This window comes from Plenodomus lingam (assembly GCF_022343315.1).
Source record: "Plenodomus lingam strain CAN1 chromosome Unknown contig_12, whole genome shotgun sequence".
NCBI lineage: Eukaryota > Fungi > Ascomycota > Dothideomycetes > Pleosporales > Leptosphaeriaceae > Plenodomus > Plenodomus lingam.
The window spans coordinates 81,613-99,947 of NW_027093930.1; the positions used below are offsets into that span (position 1 = coordinate 81,613).

An 18,335-nucleotide genomic window follows, 5' to 3' on the forward strand; every position below is an offset into this window, starting at 1 on the left:
GGAGGCGCGAGACGGGTATCAAAGGGTACCGTATCAAGGTCGCCGAAGTCCAGGTCACGCGGTTTGATTGTAGGTTAGCACAGAATAGGTAAACATCGATGATATGCCAAAGCAGAACGCGTACGTTTACAAAGAATAAGACCAAGGGAAAAAGAGCAATCCAGCAGTCCAGATTCTGAGTTTAATCTGTCAGCAGCAATTCAGGGGAAAGGGTTTGTGGATCATTCCCCCAGATTCCAGATTTACAGGGGCGGCGGTTGAGCCCGCTTTGCTTGGCGAGGCTAAGTTGGGCTACGTCATGGACCCTGACAGACTGAAACCACGTGAAACCACGAATTCATCAATTCATCCCATCATCCTACCTAATCAGCCTATGTCGCATAATTCACCGACGAGTCAAAGTATACTAGCAGTGTTCCTAGACAAGCGGGCTGTTGATATCATTTGGTATTGTCTCTATTTCTCGTCAAGCCCATGTTTTACCGGGACACGGGGAAAGACCTTCACTCAAAAACGAAAAGTCAATCCCTCTGTTGGCGCTATTCTTGCCGTTATACTTATGATAAGGAGCTTACTTGCAATCACCACTTGAGAACGAGATCCAGCAATGCCAAGTTGTATGATCCTAGTGGAGCTTCCTCAGAGAACGCTACCACAGCATCATATCCTGGGGCCTGGCTACCAGAGGCATCTACCCTTCCACTGTCCCGTGAATTAGGAAATGCATACTGTTCTTTGTCTCCTAGGGGTCATGAAAGAAGACTGCAGAAACCCAGAGAAAATTATCATCAACCCATATTTTCTGCATCTCTAAATCAGATACCCAATCTTCTCATCGCTTTGTCATAAGCGTTGTCAGCGTTATGATCACCCAGAAACTTGTCCTTTGGATTGGGACCATCTTCGAACATAGATAGACCAGGGGATTACATCACACTCCCAGTCAGTCTTCGAATTGACGACCCGGGATTTTTAGCAAACATTCATTGCCCTTGTGAGCCCCCACAGCCATGTGCTGTACTATACCTACTTCTTACTGGCGTACAAGACTATCAGAGACAAGATAGTACCACCGGTAGCTAATCACAATGCAGATACATACAGCCGGTACCTATGTACATACAATGCAGATACAGTGCATGTAGTGCCGGCGGCTGTAACCTCGGCACAGATGCTACGTGAGTGGACGTGCGGGAGTGAGGCGCTAGTCCAGAAACAGTTTGGATCCGCGGCCTGCCCTACCGGTAAGTGCTCAACCACCTCAGCACACATCACATCACATCCAACGTACTACATCCATCTTCCTATCGACGGCACCACGGCTCTCGATTCCAGATCCTTCCTACATAGAAAACATGCTGTATGTGGATCCGCTGCCGACAAACACCCCGGATTGCGCCTGCATGCTTGTCGGCTGAGTCCTGCCAACGCATACATACACGCCTAGCTAGCGCGCGGATCGCGTCTGTCGTATGGCATCTTTCGAGTCAGTATGGTGCATTCCGGCATCGGACTGCTGCCTACCAATATGAACATGTTACTCCACCCAGCGGGAGACGCCGAAGCCGTCCGCTGCCACTCAAACTCTATGCTGGTCATCGAGATGGTGGCCAACAACCGAGACCCATCGCACAACAAACTTTGCAGAACGTACCGCAAACACCGTGTCAACCTCATTCCATGTATCCCTAAGTCCGGTCTTAGTCCATGAAAGGGGATTTCCAGTTTGAGGCCATGTTGTGATAATCAAAGCACGGGCGATCCTTCCGGCAGTTGCGCCAAGTTGGTCATTAATGCATGCAACATGTGCGTGCCGATTGCTTTGTCCGTCCCGCAGAACGGCTCCGGGGTCAGGGTTACTTCAGTGATCCCGGTCGAGTCTTGCATTGGCCTGTCTAACCAGGCCAATGAGCGTGACAATCAATTCTGTATCTCCATCTGATATTCACGTTATGATATCAACCGCCACAAAGAGAATCGGAACCACAGACTGAGACAACGTAGCCCATCATCGCAAAATGGCAGAAAAGCAATCTACACTTCTGGAGCTGGCCACGGAGGTCCAACAATTGACGACACAGATCATCAGCGACTTGTCAGCAAAACAGGTGCCCGAACCAACTTTCGACCCTGCCTCGGGAACGATTCCAGAGACTCCTGAGCAGATAGCATTACGCGCTCGTCTCAACGATGCTGTGCGCGATCTATTACGCCTAGTAAACGGGCCTAGGAATGACGCTCGTACCTTTGTATGCTATCTCTACGATCTGGCAGCCTGGCAGGTGGCCTGCGAATTCAATTTCTTCGAAGCAATTCCGGAAGACGGGACGGCGAGTGTTGAGGAGATCGCAGCCAAAGCTGGGATTGATGAAGATCGAGTCGGCCGCTTCTTACGGATGCTAGCTACCGACCGTGTGTTCGAGGAAGTGGAGAATAATGTCTTCAAACATACGTCCAGGAGTGTGCTATATCTCAAAGATAAACAGTGGCGGGATGTCATGCATTACCAGTAGGACAATGCATATCTTTTGTTGTGTAATCTTTTACTGATATTGATCATAGATTGGATGAGTTTTTCAAGGCAGCTTCCAATACTTCTGATAGCATTAGAGCTTCTCCTTCTGCTACGGATGGACAGAACAATGCCTTTGTTACTACGCACGGCCAATCCCTGTTCAAGTACTATCAAGACGACCCGAGACGAGCAGCTCGCTTTGCAAGTGCGATGGCTGGTTTGTCCAGACGTATGAGATTAACTTTCAACATAGATTCATTATACTAACGATCCGTAGTCGAGCGTCATTTTGAAAATCTCAAAGAGAGTTTCCCGTGGGGCCAGATTACTGGACGCAAGGTCATTGATGTGGGAGGCGGTAACGGCCATATGAGTGTGCTACTTGCGCGGGTAAAACTTCGATTGACATTGATACCGACTTTCAGGCACTGACTACAAGTTAGGAATTCCCAAACCTGGAACTAATCGTGCAGGACTCTCTGACGATGCTGTCATCCGCTTCGCAGAATGACTTTTCAGATCTCAACGGTCGTGTCACCTTCATGCCTCACGACTTCTTTACCACGCAGCCAGTCTCTGGGGCAGCAGCTTATCTTCTTCGTTATATTACCCATAATTGGAGTGACGAAGACTGTATTCGCATCTTCAGGGCTCTCGTGCCCGCCCTAGAAAAAAGCCCGCCTGGGACCTCGCTTTTGATAAACGACGTCGTGCTCCCGGCGTTGGGGGAAGCCTCAAAGTACCATGACAATCGTATGCGCCAGGTCGACATTATGATGATGCTCGTCTTGGGCGCAAAGCAGAGGACTGAGGAGCAGTTCCGCAGTCTTCTTTCGGATGCAGACCCACGGCTCAAGGTAAGTTGTTGATGTTTTGATTGTCCAAGCACAAGAGACTAAATTCGCCTGCAGATCAAGGCCATTCATGGGAAAGGCAATTTGAGCCTGATTGAAGCGCATTTGGACAGTGACCCGGTCCTGCAGGTTGAGGGCACAGCTGTGAGCAACGAGTCAGGTACAGATTCACAAGGTGGCGTCGCTAATGCTCGCATCGAGAAACGGAACAGCACGCGACTTTGATGAAGCGGTCTGCCACATGTGCAGGTATTCAGTCTCTTTTAGTCACATGATCCGGATCGAATGATGTTTTGCGGCTCTTGCTCATGCGCGGTCTGTCACCTTGGCAGCTCCTACGGCTTGGCCGTAACTTAGCCACCAACTTCCTCCCATGTGTGTGTGTTACTCAATAATTTTCTATCTTGCATATGATTTTCCAATAATGTATTGATCCATCTGGACAATCCTGCCCACAATTTCCGTGAACCAGCCTGCATTGGTCGAGCACATCAAGGAGCACACTCGCTAGGGTCAGCATTCTGCAGTTCGGACCCGCCGAACTTTTTGACCCGACTCGACCTGCGGCACCCCACGCGTTCTCTTAGCCCGCATGCAAGTTGACGTAGCATGTGGCTGTAGCTTTCTCACACATCACCGCAACACAAGCCTCCGCTTCCGCTAATGTCGATTCTGTGTAGGGTACTCTGGATATGCCTTCTTGTACCGCCAACAGCCCGGTGGTTTGAATGCAGCGAACAGAGCTTCGTCAATGGCAGGAGACTGTTCCCTTCACTTCAGGATCTTCATACATTCTTGCTTTGCGCTTGCTGACGTCGAATACGTCTTCGACTTAGGCAATTGCAGCGAGCATGCCCGCACTATTCACCGCTGCTTTGCCGCTTCGGTGCGGGACGCGCCAGGCTGACAGGGGAACATCAAAGCAGCCGTGGAGCATGTCAAACACCGTCTGGTCGTGACAAATCTACCTAGACCGGAACTGATCCCTTCCAATTCCTTCACGAACCCCCTCTATAAGGAACCAACTAAACAATTCCACGTATGAGCATATGTAGCGGCCGTACTCGGGGTTACTGTGGCAGGTGGCACCGACGACGCACATTGATGCCGCTATCTATGCAGCTCTAAGAGCGTCTGTTGGCTTTTTTATCAAAGGAGGAGATGGCACCGCGTTTAACCTGCATCGGATATTTTCATGATCAATCATTGGCTTCGTATTGTCAAAATATGGCACAGAATATTGCGCTTGTCTCTAAGATTGACCAATGTGTACGCCATTGTGCACGGGAATACAGGCATCCCTTCATCATTTCTTGCCGAGCATGCCTGGATCAGTTATTTGTACGCTAGCAGATCCGATTAATAGAAGTCAGGTCCACATTGGCGTATCAGGAGCCATGATAGTCGTGGCCTCGTTCAACTTGACGCTTTACCTCCCGGTAATTACGATCCCAAAGCCCCATCATGAATCTGGATCGAGACCCCTGTTTGCGGCACAGTACGATGGACGGCAGCGGAATTCAATGACGGCTACAGGGTCCATGCTCATGTGAATGGGGCTTTGCGACGGTGGTTCAATGTACGCGTGCTCTCGCTATATAGGTCACCGGTCTTCAACCCATCAGGACTCCCAAGCCCATCAAGGTGAATTAGGTGCTGTCCGTCAGTTCTCTAAGCAGCCACCATGGCGGCTGAGACGCAGAAGCCAATGCCCATCGCGGTTGTCGGTCTCGGCTGCAGATTCCCGGGCGACGTTACAAGCGGTGAGAAATTCTGGAATTTGCTGGTATCCAAGAGGTCGGCTCGCACCGAGACACTACCGAATCGTTTCAACGTTGATGCATTTTACCACCCGGACGCCGACCGGTATGGAACAGTAAGTACCCGATCGCCCCGAACCCAGAGAGCTCGCTCTATCTATACTAACACCATCCATAGGCCAATGTACGCGGCGGGCACTACCTCGCAGAAGATGTATCATTGTTTGATGCCCCGTTCTTTTCGATATCGCCAGCAGAGGCAATGGCAATGGACCCCATGCAGCGATTGTTGCTTGAAGTGACATACGAGGCCCTAGAAAACTCGGGGACACCATTGTCCAAGGCCTCTGGAACAAATACATCCTGCTATATTGGCTGCTTCACAAAAGACTATGAAGAAATGCAACGACGAGACATAGAACTTGCGCCCAAGTACCAATCAACCGGTGCCTCTCAAACCATGCTGTCCAACAGGTTGAGCTATTTCTTCAATCTCAAAGGGCCAAGCATGAGTCTAGACACAGCTTGCAGCAGCGGTCTAGTTGCCGTACATCTTGCCTGTCAGAGTTTGCGTAATGGCGAAAGCACAATGGCAATTGCAGGGGGCAGTAACCTAATTCTTAGCCCTGATATCCAGATTGAAATGAGCGACATGCATTTCCTTGGCCCAGACTCAATATCTTACGCTTTCGATGAGCGGGCAAATGGCTATGCGCGAGGAGAAGGTATGGGTGTGGTCATATTGAAGCCACTCCACAAAGCGCTAGAGGACAATGATCCAATCAGAGCTGTGATTCGTGGAACAGCCGCGAGTTCGGACGGACGTACTGCGGGAATCACTATGCCCTCAAAACAAGCACAAACGGAACTAATAAAGTCTGCATATCAAGCTGCACGGTGCAGCGTTGGTGAGACAGGGTTTTTTGAGGCACACGGTACAGGAACAGCTGCGGGCGATCCAATCGAGACGGCGACAATTGGTGAGGTATTTGCTTCAAGCCGTCCACTCACCACGAATGGTCAAGCAATACCACTTTCCATTGGGTCTGTAAAAACCAACATCGGTCATTTGGAGGGCGCCAGCGGGATTGCTGGGCTCATCAAAGCTGTGCTGAGTGTCGAGAAAGGCATCATACCACCGAATATCTGGTATGAGCGCGGCAATCCTGCCATTGACCTCAAGAATTGGCGACTAGAAGTCCCTACTGAATCACAAGACTGGCCGTTAGAAGGGGTGCGGCGGGCCAGTGTCAACTCTTTTGGCTATGGAGGAACAAATGCTCATGTCATACTGGACGATGCCTTCTACTTCCTACGACAGCAACAAATCGCAAATCGCGGCCATAGTCGAATCGATTCTGGATTCGTCAGTCCTATCAGTGAAACACGTGGAGAGGATAGACAGCGATCACGCATCTTCCTTCTCTCCGCTCATGATGAGCGCGGCTTGAGCGAAATGGGTAGCAGGTTGTCTGAGCATCTCCAGGCACAAACGGTCTTTGCCGACAACGAGTTTCTGGAAAATCTTGCGTACACACTCTCTGAGCGACGGTCTCTGTTCTCATATAGGGCATTTTTCGTTGCATCAGACCGGGATGAGTTGCATCGCAAGATGCAGAGTCTTAACCAAATTTCGCACAATCGCAGCACGCCGCCTCGCGTAAGTTTTGTATTTACGGGTCAAGGAGCTCAGTGGTGGGCAATGGGACGTGAGCTCCTTCATTACCCAGTATTTAAGAAGAGTATATCACATTGTGACACTATAGTTCGCGACCTGGGATCGGATTGGTCATTGTTAGAAGAGCTTCTCAAGGACAAGGCTTCATCGAGAGTCAATGAAGCAACTTATAGTAAGTCCTGTGGCACCAGCCTTTTACAGAATGGGACAGTATTTAATTCAACCATCACAGGCCAGCCATTGTGTACTGCGCTTCAAGTCGCACTCGTGGACCTATTACAATCATGGAATATCACCCCATGTAGTGTCGTCGGCCACTCCAGCGGAGAGATTGCTGCCGCTTACGCGGCAGGCGCGTTAAATGCCCAATCAGCAATGACTATTGCTTTCTTCCGCGGCCTTCTTTCACCGAAGGTCAAAATTCTCGGGCATGATGGTCGCATGATGGCAGTCGGACTTTCGGAAGAGGAAGCACTTGATGAGATACGTAAATTGAATGGGAAATTTGGAAAAGCTGTGGTGGCTTGCGTTAATAGTATGTTTCCATTCAAATCAGCATCTTCAGATGTCACTAACCACTATTTCATCGACCAGGTCCGCAAGGTGTCACTGTATCTGGAGACACTGTCGCAGTGGAAAAGCTGCAGAAGGCTCTAAGCGCAAGGGGTATCTTTGCGAAGATCCTCCAAGTGGACACAGCATATCACTCACATCACATGCAAACTATTGCTGAAGAATACCTTAATCATCTACGAGATGCAAATGTGGCTGCTCTTGTGACGAATCATCACGTACAAATGTACTCTTCTGTCACAGAAGAGGCCATCGATTCAAGCCAACTCGGCGCTCAATATTGGGTCTCGAATCTTGTTAGCTGCGTGCGATTCTCTGGAGCACTACAGAGGCTTTGTCAATCAAATTTGGGCACTGAAATTCTGCTCGAAGTTGGACCTCACTCTTTGTTCAAGCTACCTGTTAAGGAAATCCTAGAAGGGATTTTTGGCGAGAAGTCTCCAATACAATATCTCTCCACATTGATCCGCAATCAACCCGCAGATCACACGGCGCTCGAAGCTGCAGGCCACCTATTCGCTAATGGCTTTCCAGTCGACCTGCACGCCATCAATTTTCCCACCGAGCCGAAACACTCGCTCTCGGTACTCACGGATCTGCCGCAATACCCATGGAATCACACAAGAAGCTATTGGAGCGAATCACGTCTGAGCAGAGACTATCGCTTCCGAAAATTCCCAAGAACTGATATCCTAGGTGGACCGGTGCATGATTGGAACCCGTTAGAGCCTCGTTGGAGAAATTTCATGCGCCTACGAGAGCAACCTTGGCTACGCGACCACGTTGTACAAGGTGACGTTCTATTCCCAGCTTGCGGTTACCTATGTATGGCGATTGAGGCGTGTCGTCAAATGTGTGTCATTGCGCCTTCAACATTTCTCCCCTCAGGATCAGATGCTGTACTTGAGTATCGACTGCGCGAAGTCAATATCTCGAGAGCATTAGTAGTGCCCGAGGCTGCCGAGGGTATCGAGACTTCTTTTTCTATGCGGTGTAAGCCAAGTAGTACATCAGATACATGGCACGAGTTCCGCATTTTCTCGTATACAGCAGAGGGCGGCTGGGCGGAGAACTGTAGTGGACTTGTATCTGTGTCGAGTCAGTCAGGAGTCAACGACTTGCTCTCTGCTGATTGCCTTGCTGAATGGAATGATGCACGACAAGAGAAGGCTGTGACCGTGGACCCACAGGCCTTCTACAAAGGTGTCGATGCTCTTGGTCTTACCTATGGCCCTATGTTTCAAGGGCTCGAAAATATTACCGTTAATCAAAGTACAACTGACCAAGCCACCGGCATCATTCGAGTAACAGATACACGGAATGCGAACCCGAAGCAATTCGAGCACGACCGGCTGCTGCACCCGGCAACTCTCGATAGTTTCCTGCAGCTGGCACTTGCTGCACTGGGAGGTCCTGATTTGAATATGCTCAAGGGCGCCATGGTTCCGACATTTATAGAAGAGATCTCGGTATCTGCAAATATATCAGCGCAGATAGGAGATCGACTGAATGTAATGGTTCACGCCAGACGACATGGAGTCCGGGAAGCGAGAGGCAACATTTTCGCCTTGGATCCTACCACTTCAACACCTGTCGTTCTACTTGACGGCTTCAAGTTCGTCGCCATCAACAGTGGTATCGAGGCCCGCCAGACGAAATCTGTACCCAAACATTGCTATATTCCAGTTTGGGAACCTGACGTCGAGCTCATTGACCGCGAGAGTTTGAATCGCGAGCTTCAGGCTGCCCTCAAGCCGGACGACCGCTCAAAGACTGTCCGAGAATTGGAATTACTGTCGTACCATTTCATCGATCGAGCACTACAGGAAGTGACGCAATCCGAGGTCGATGGTATGCTACCGCATCATCAGAAGTTTTACAGGAACTTGTGCAAGCTGCGAGACGCGGTAATCTCTAAGACACATCCACAGCAGACGGATGAGTGGCGGGATCTCCAGAGGCCCGACGTAGCATCCAAGATACACGGAATGGTCGAACATTACCGAGACCATGAATCAGCTTACGACGGAAAGCTGCTGGTTAAGGTTGGCGAGGCCTTGCCATCTGTCTTCAGACAGGAAGTCGAACCTCTAGCTCTCATGACGCACGAGAATCTCCTCGAAGACTATTACACCACGGCCGTCGGTATGCCGAACACATATGCACAAATCTCGCGCTACACGAACATGCTCTCACACAAGTACCCAAATCTCGATTGGCTGGAAATTGGAGCAGGAACCGGTGGTGCAACGGTACCCACACTCAAGGGACTGAGCGGATGCGAGGGTATCCACCAATATCCACGTCTCAAGTCGTATACATATACGGATATCTCATCGTATTTCTTCCAGCGCGCTGCGGAGAAGTTTGAGGATTTTGCGGAATTCATGAAGTTTAAGAAATTGGATGTGGAACATGATCCTGTAACACAGGACTTCACGCCTGCGTCTTATGATGTTATTGTGGCAGCTAATGTGTTGCATGCTACTTCAGACATGCACAAGACGATGACACATGCGCGAAAGTTGCTACGACCTGGCGGTAAACTTATCTTGCTGGAGATGACGAACCGCCTACTTGCTGCTTCTGTCATCTTTGGTACACTCCCCGGTTGGTGGAATGCCTCTGAAGAATGGAGGACCGAAGGGCCACTCCTCACTGAAGGGCAGTGGGAGGGTGTATTACGAGCTACTGGCTTCAGTGGTCTCCAGGCCAGCAGTCCTGATATTCTGGATCCACTCGAAGAAGGAACACGATTGATGATTGCGACGGCTGTGGAATCAAAGCCTACGATTAGCAATGGACTCCCCACGCCAACAGAACGACATCGTATTGTCATCATCTGCGCTGATTCGCCAATCAGAATGAATAGATTGGATATGCCGCTGGCGTTGAAGTGGAAGCTCGAGACAGTCGGCCTAAACGCACAACTTGTACCACTAAACAAGTTGAACAAGGACCTTGTGACTGACGCAGTGTGCATAAGCTTCGTCGAACTTGACGAAGCTTTGTTCGTGCACCCCTCACCAAAGGAACTAATTTTCCTCAAGGTCGTTGCCGAAGCGTCGGCTGGACTCATCTGGGTAACGCGTGGTGCAGCCTCAGCTCGTGTTGAGCGCCCCGAGCTCGCAGTCTTTCAAGGACTTGCGCGATCACTGCGATCCGAGCACGAGAACTTCCCGTGCATCACCATTGACCTTGATATTAAGAGTCAGCTCCCTGCAGACGGAGTGGCGGATCTGCTATCTTTGGTGTACAACAAGCAATTCGGGCCTGAGAAGGTGTCGCAGCTTGTTGATAGTGAATTCGTCGAGCAGGGCGGTGTACTTCGCATCAAGCGTGCGATTGAAGATGACGAGTCGAATGAGTTCCTACTCGGTCGCACAGATCATATGGCCTTGCCTCCAAAGCTAGAGAGCATGGTACAAGAGAATCGGGCATTCAGACTGAGAATACCAGAAAGCACAAAGGGGCCTTTCATCTTCGAAGATGACTCAACCGATTCTCTCCCCATGGGAGCTGACGAAGTCGAGATCTCAGTTCAAGCCGCAAGTCTGGGCCCGCGTGATATCCAAGTTCTAAACGGCGAAATTCCTAGTCAGACTCTTGGTCAAGAATGCGCAGGTATTGTGACAAAAGTCGGAAGCAATGTGAGCAGTCTTTCCATCGGCAACCGCGTTGTAGCTTGGAGGGACGGGACTCTCGCTACGAATATCCGAACTTCAGGACCCGCTGTGCACAGGATCCCCGATACTATGTCGTTTGAGCACGCGGCTACTCTACCGTTGGCGTATACTACCGCACATTACGCCCTGCACCATGTCGCCCATCTTGATGCTGAGGAAACGGTTCTCATTCACGAAGCTGGGAGCTCGGTGAGCCAGGCCGCATTGCACCTTGCCACTAGTATTGGGTCGAAGGTTTTCGTCACCGTTCAATCCGACGAGGAGAAAGAATGGGTCTCACGGCGTTTCAACGTTGACGCGAGCCACATCTTCTCCAGCCAAGACCTCAAGTTTGTCGCCGCACTTCGACGAGCGACGCAGGGCCATGGTGTGGATGTAGTGCTCAATACACTCTCGGGCGAAGGACTCCAAGCGACATTCAGTTGTGTTGCACCATTCGGTCGGTTCGTTGACATTGCTTCCAATGCGAATGAAAAGCTGGAAATGGCGCCGTTTGAGCGGAACGTGTCTTTTACCTCTGTCGATATGGGTTCCTTGTGTATGCAGAAGCCTAGACTGGCTGGAAGGGTTTTCCAGGACGCCATGTCGTTCGCTACTCAGAACTTGCTCCAAGAGTGTCCGCAAGTAGAAGCAAGACCATGGTCGCAGCTGGCTGAAGCACTGGAGCTGGTACAAGATACAAAGTCAAACACAAACATCATCATGAAACCCATGACTGATGACAACGTCTTGGTAAGTCTACGATACACTTCCCCTGCTCCCCAACCAGTCACTAAGACATCCCAGATCGCCCAATCCCCACCAGCACCCCTCACCCTCGATCCCTCAGCATCATACCTCCTCGCCGGTGGTCTCGGTGGGTTAGGCCGCAGCATCGCCACCTGGCTCACCAAGCACGGTGCCAAAAACCTCATCTTCATTTCCCGGTCCGGGGCCTCCTCACCCTCGGCCTCGGCCTTCATATCCTCTCTCCACGCAACCGGCATCCGCACCGCCGTCCTCCAATGCAACATCTCCTCGCCCTTTGACCTCTCCGCCGCCCTCTCCTCCACGTTCAAATCCTTCCCCCCGATCAAAGGCGTCATCCAAGCCGCCATGATACTAAACGACGCCCTCTTCACCAACATGACACACGAGCAGTGGCTCTCGACCATCCAGCCCAAAGTCCACGGCAGCAAATATCTCCACGAAGTCACTCTTAGCCAACCCCTCGACTTCTTCCTCCTCCTATCCAGTCTCCACAGCTTCATCGGGAACCCAGGCCAAGCAAACTACGCGGCAGGCTGCGCCTACCAATCCGCACTCGCGCGGTACAGAAACGGACTCGGTCTACCGGCCACAGCGATCGATCTAGGCATTGTCGGCGACGTCGGATACGTTGTGGAAAAGAAGAAGGAAAGCGGCGCGAAGATCCAGGTCCAAGACTTCAAACAGATTACAGAACCGCAGATGCTGGCGCTCATGGAATACGGCATTCGCAACCCCAAGCTAGGTCACTTGGTCACGGGCTTGGATTCTGCACTCGCCCCCGCTGATGTCCTGGCTCATATGCCGTTTTTCGCCCGTGATCCTGTCTTGAGTCACCTCCCGTATCTCCGACCACATCTCGTGTCGTCGTCGACGTCGAGCCACGCTGCCTCGTCAAGTACAGACGGCACAGTAACACATACATCCCAACCCCTCGGCACGCTCCTCACCACGCTCTCCTCTGCCGCCGAAAAACAAGCCCTCGTGCTCCCCGCACTACTCACCAAGCTCTCGCGCAGCCTAATGATGCCAGTGGAAGACCTCGACGCATCGCGCAGTCTGGCCGCGTATGGCACGGATTCGCTAGTTGCGGTGGAGATTAAGAATTGGATTGCGAGGGAGACAGGTGTGGGTGTTAGTGTGTTTGAGATTATGCAGGCGGGGAGTATAGAGGGGTTGGTTGGGGGGGTTGTGGCGAGGGTGGAGTGAAGGATTGGGGAGAGATTGAGGGGAGAGTGGTCGGGTACCGGTATCTAGATTGATGGTTTTGTATGGTTGATGCTTGAGTATATGTGGTACTGGGGTTGTTGGCGCTGGCAAGGGGATGGCGTAGCCTGGCGGTGTTTATATATACCCGGTACTGGTGGAGGACAAGGTGAATAACCCATATGGCGGGTTGAGCGTACAGGTCGTTCAGTTCACCAGGTTTCATTAGTGTTGTGTGGGTAAGGCTAATGCGCTGGACTATGATTGTATGTTTTTCCTTTGTTAGTTCTTCTCCACGAGCGTAATTTCTTTTTGTTTTGTTTTGTTTTTTAACTTTTTGTTTCGCTTTTGACTTGATTTCTTCTACGTATTCACGATCATAATAATGAATTACTCCCGTACACGAACGAACGAACGATGCAATGTGATGATTTATTATTCATGAGCACATTGTGCAGTACAGCTCATCTACTCTCTTCTGATCGTGGCATGCAAAAAGTGGAGCTAAGAGTTCATCTCTCCAACAACAGTCGAATAAAACATGATAAAAAAAGTAGGGGTATCTTGTAAGAAAGCGAACCCATGCGCCGTGTATGCATACGATGACTCCATGATTCCATCAAGACGAAATCAGTCTGATTCGTAATCCACCAGGAGTAATGCGGAAGCTAGATTCTTTGTCGGAGGCTCAATTGTCTTTGCGGGATTTTGGGTCGTGACAGTCGGGGTCTCAATCTGCTTCGCTGGTGAAGACTCATCATCTACTGCCTCATGCGCTCCATTGCCTCTCTTGCGCTTCAACAAGCCTAGACTAGCTCTAGGTGGGGCTAGCCTCTCTTTGGTGTTGAGAAAGGGATCGATAACGGCCCTGGTGTTGCCGACGAGCGTCTTTCGTAACGCCTCACGACTCTTCTCCGCTGCAATCTCTGATGTGAGTTTCTTGGAATTTGCGAGCTGCGTGACAGGTGGAGTGTGATCTTCTTGTTGCTGTGGTGATTGGAAGAGGGGTTTCCATGGTTCCTCAGGGCGTGAATTGTTCGCAGCAGCCGCGGTGCCGAATTCCACCATCTTGGCTCTCACACGGTCGCCTTCCGTCTCGTCTACAATATCCATGCCTAGACTGAATTTCTCCTGCATGCCCTCCTTCTGCCGTTCCTCTCTATTCCACGCCTTGCGCTTGACGCGGAAATCCCGCCTCAGTCTCGCGTTGACGTCGTACGGATCCCGCCACACCTCGCTCTTCTCGTACAACTCCTCCACGCGCCGTTTATGCCCCTGATCCAGCACTTTTTGCTCCACCCGCCCTTCCAAGCCTGCAAACGCATCTTCCCGCCTCCGCTCCCTCTCCTCCTCACTCAACATTTTCAACTCGCCCTGCGCCCCATCATCCTCGACAGCCCCGTACTCCCTCCGCCGCGCGCCCTCACAGACAACATACTCGCTCTTGCTCGGGTCCGTACGAATCTCCCACCACCCTCCACAGGCCGTGTGCTTCATGCGAAAGCTCCATATCGGCGTACTGTAGTAGTTCCCCACGCGCTTCTTCTCGGCGTTGAAGCGCACGCCTTGGCCAACAATGGCGGGCGGTTGACAGTGCTGGCACCACACGGCGAAGGGAAGCTCGAAGCGCACCGTCAAAATTCCCTGGGAGGATTTGTGTGCGCGCGCGCCGAGTGGGTGCGTTGTATTGAAGGTAGGGGGGTTGGAGGCATCGGGCGGGTAGTACCGGCCCATGTTGAAGCCTTGCATTGTGCGTGGTAGGTCTGGGAGTTAGAGCGCTGCTTGCGCTGGGGAGGATTTGCTAGGAGGTTGTTATGGTGGGAGGGATTCTGGGTGGTGGGCTGAAGGTGACGACGTGGATATGAATGCCAATGGCTGGGATTTGAGTCGTGAAGCATCGCGAAAGTTTGGCCGCGGGAGTGCCACTGGACCCTGGATTCGCGCACGTGGAAGTGAGCGAAACCTCCCGACCTTGTGGTCCTTTACTGTCTTACCCATACATAGGTACATACACACGCAGAAAGCTCACAGCCTACACATTCATGCCACCAGTACTCATGCCCACTGAAACATGTTTCTGTGAGATGTTATAATATCCACCTTACCCACTTGACTACATTAACTTACACCAGACACATCTCTTCCCTTCACGAATGACGTCATTCTAAATACGCACACATGAAGGTCCCAATGTACACCAGAAAATGCAAGCATCATGGACTTGATTCCACTGCAAGATTTGACCGATGATTTCTGCGCGGCATTACAAGTGCCATATTGCCACACAGTGACCTTCCAGGAAAGGAAAGTCAATTAAGGTTGCTGTTGATTGCGGCACTAAAAGGCTTGTCTCACCGTCGCTGCCGCGGAGTCGAGCGTTCGCCGAAAAACATGAGCATGTCGGTTTTTGTGCGCTCGACAGGTGGTTCATGGGGCGTCGCTGTCACATTGAAAGTATAGACATGTAAATAGCGAGAAGAGACATGGTATTTCCAAGTGCTTTCACTCCTATCCATTCCTGTATCCATGCTTCGAGCTGTCTCCCTCTCCCTCTCCCTCTCCGCCACCACCGCCGATACATGCATACATGCATGGTACACGCAAAAATCTTCAATGCTTTTAGGCCGTGTCCTGGTCCTCCTTGCGATATGCGCCAACTTAAGCCTCCTCTGTGATGAGCTTCGTGATCTTGCCAATAGCAATGGTTTGACCTTGGTCTCTGTCATGTGTATTAGCAAAATGGACCGAGCCAGCCACTTGAACTCGTGAACAAACGTACCGTAGTGTGAAACGACCAAGTTGTGGGTAATCCTCGAACCTTTCCACACAAATGGATCCCGCTGTTCCAGTAATCTGCAACCTCGCAATGATGCTCATGCCCTTTGTAGCAAATCCGGGTGGCTTCTTACTCTTACGTCCAGTGCCCTTTTCCAGCTTGTGCAAAAGCGCACTGATGGTGACCTCTTCTTGAGCAGCGTGTACGTGCAGTACGCAGTTGAAACCGGCTGTCATGATCGACTTGAGATCTAACAGCACGACTTGCGCCTCAAACGTAGAAACGCAGTGGACAGGTCGCTTTGGCGAGCACAGCACGTAACCGGGAAGAATGTCTTCTTCTTCTACACCGCGGATACGGATACGGACTTGGTCACCGCATGTCGCTCCCGGAATTTCGTCTTCTTGTTCTCCGAAAAGTGCTGAGATGTGCACCGTCTGTCGGTTGGGCATCATGAGATACTTGTTTTCCTTCTTGATAATACCTGATTCTGTCAACAGCCTGTACCCACACAATCACCTCCATCCGAGTGCTTACCTGATTCAATCTTTCCTTCGATCATGGTACCCATATCCTTGTACTTGGCGGCAATGGGCATCATAAATGGTGCGTTGAGCTTGCGCTCTAGCGCTTGCATGTTGTCCAGATATTCGAGTAGAGAAGGTCCATCGTACCAGGGTGCCAAGCTCTTGGGAACGCGCTCTTTGATGCCCGTAAATGTCTGCGCACTAACAGGCATCATGGAGATGTCTGTTTTGGGGTTGTAGCCCACACCCTTCAAAAACTGCACGACCTTGGTGGTGCACTCCTTGTATCGTTCCTCTGACCATTCTACTGTAGGGTCGTCCATCTTGTTAACGACAATGAGAATCTTATTGACACCCTGCGTTTTGGCCAGCATAGCATGCTCTCGGGTCTGGCCGCCCTTTTCGAAACCAGTCTCGTACTCTCCCTTCCGTGCGGAGATGACAAGCAGACCCACATCGGCTTGAGAGGCACCACTGATCATGTTTGGAACATAAGTCTTATGCCCTGGCGCGTCCAAGATTGAGTATCGTCGCTTCTCAGTTTCAAAGAAGCCACGACCAACTTCAATGGTCTTGCCCTGTTGTCGCTCCTCCTTGTTCAAATCGAGGGCCCATGAGATATACCATGTCTCTCGACCCGCATCTTTGGCTTCGCGCTTGTACTTTTCGAGTGTTCGCTCGTCGACCATGCCTGTGGAGATGAGGATACTGCCTCCGAGAGTCGATTTTCCAGCATCGACGTGGCCCAAGAAAATAATGTTGACATGTTCTTTGCCGTAGATTTCCGCAAGCGTCGCTTCGTCGACAACTTCAGCCTGTTCGGCATCAATATCGACGACCTTGGAAGAGGACTTATCTTTTGGTGTTGGGCTGTTACGGCCCGAGGATGGTGTTGGAGACGTCCGTCCGGATCCTCCCGATGATGCGGTGGGCTCTCCCGTCTTCTCGATGGCCTTTGCAGCAGTGACCTTTGCGCCAGCCTCGGGAGCTGACTTGTCGGCCTTGTCTTTGGCAGCTGATGGAGCGGCTGCTGGCGTTCCGAGCGACATGACCTTTGCGCCACCAGCCGACTTTTCCACCTTTGGTGTCGTCGTGTCTCCGCCAATAGACAAAACCTTCGCCTTGGGCGCGCTATCACCGCCAATCGAGAGGACCTTTGCCTTGGGCGCATCCTTCTTGGGAGCAGCTGCAGAGCCCTCCGAGCCTGTGATGTCAGTGTCGCCTCGCTTAGCGATCTTTACAGGCGCCTGTTGCTGCTGCTGCTGTTGGGGCTGGAAGTTGCCCCCTTGTTGTTGCTGGTATCCAGCATACTGGTTGTAACCAGCCTGCTGTCCGTAGTTTGGGTAGCCTCCTTGTTGTTGGCCATATTGCGGATAGCCCTGCTGTTGCTGCTGGTAGCCATATTGCTGGCTACCGTATTGTTGCTGCTGGTTGTACCCCGCGTATTGCTGGTACTGGCCGTATCCTTGGTTGTAGCCACCGTATTGCTGGCCGGGCACAAACGAGGAGGCGCCCGGTGTGAAGGAGGTTGCGCCTGGTGTGAAATTGCCTGCGCCAGCGCTGCCAAGGTTCATGCCCTGCGTCTGCTGCGAGAGCTTCTCCTCCTCTTCTTCCCAGCTTTCGGCCATGTTGGCGGGGTCTATGATGGGTGTAACGTGACTTTCTGGAGGCGGGCGAGGCGTTGTCTCTGATCGCAGAGACTCTGATGAAGCGATTGTGTAGGAGTCGGGAAGCGGGTACGGAGTGAATTGCGAGAGTCTATATGGGCGACCGACAGGAGTTGGGAGAGGTGGTCGTCGGGCGAAAAAGGTGAGAAATTGTGCGCGGGTCGCCGCTGGCCAACCCAACATTTGGCGGGGTCGCTTCCCACTGGCTGAGTGGGGCTGACTCAACGCCCATCGGTGCCTAACATTGGCCAGCATGGCAATGAAGGTTATCTACACAGCAACAAGACCAAGCAACAAACAAACAAACACTCCAAGTGCTTTGTTTCACTCTGTCTTCCATTCTGGT

General features: G+C 51.4%; 4 protein-coding genes across 4 annotated transcripts; 2 read left to right on the forward strand and 2 right to left on the reverse strand.

Moving 5' to 3' along the window:
- Nucleotides 1–1,296: 1,296 nt before the first annotated feature.
- On the forward strand, nucleotides 1,297–3,818 carry IAQ61_001269 (uncharacterized protein). Its single transcript, XM_003842422.2, has 5 exons — nucleotides 1,297–2,509; nucleotides 2,563–2,744; nucleotides 2,793–2,905; nucleotides 2,959–3,372; nucleotides 3,427–3,818. The coding sequence occupies exons 1-5, from the start codon at nucleotides 2,019–2,021 to the stop codon at nucleotides 3,592–3,594; spliced, it is 1,368 nt and encodes a 455-aa protein (XP_003842470.1). The 5' UTR covers nucleotides 1,297–2,018; the 3' UTR covers nucleotides 3,595–3,818.
- A 965-nt stretch (nucleotides 3,819–4,783) lies between these two features.
- On the forward strand, nucleotides 4,784–13,426 carry IAQ61_001270 (uncharacterized protein). The gene is made up of 5 exons (XM_066095039.1): nucleotides 4,784–5,245; nucleotides 5,308–6,979; nucleotides 7,040–7,342; nucleotides 7,402–11,798; nucleotides 11,853–13,426. The coding sequence occupies exons 1-5, from the start codon at nucleotides 5,054–5,056 to the stop codon at nucleotides 13,020–13,022; spliced, it is 7,734 nt and encodes a 2,577-aa protein (XP_065954887.1). The 5' UTR covers nucleotides 4,784–5,053; the 3' UTR covers nucleotides 13,023–13,426.
- A 223-nt stretch (nucleotides 13,427–13,649) lies between these two features.
- Nucleotides 13,650–14,768, reverse strand: IAQ61_001271 (uncharacterized protein; the record flags this gene model as incomplete). The annotated part of the gene is made up of 1 exon (XM_003842424.2): nucleotides 13,650–14,768. One exon carries the CDS (start codon nucleotides 14,766–14,768, stop codon nucleotides 13,650–13,652), a length of 1,119 nt encoding a protein of 372 aa, XP_003842472.1.
- Nucleotides 14,769–15,677: 909 nt separating this feature from the next.
- IAQ61_001272 (uncharacterized protein) lies at nucleotides 15,678–18,259 on the reverse strand (the record flags this gene model as incomplete). The annotated part of the gene is made up of 3 exons (XM_003842425.2): nucleotides 15,678–15,738; nucleotides 15,799–16,279; nucleotides 16,333–18,259. Coding segments are annotated over 3 exons (2,469 nt in total), but the record flags the coding sequence as incomplete, so codon positions are not given.
- Nucleotides 18,260–18,335: the final 76 nt, after the last annotated feature.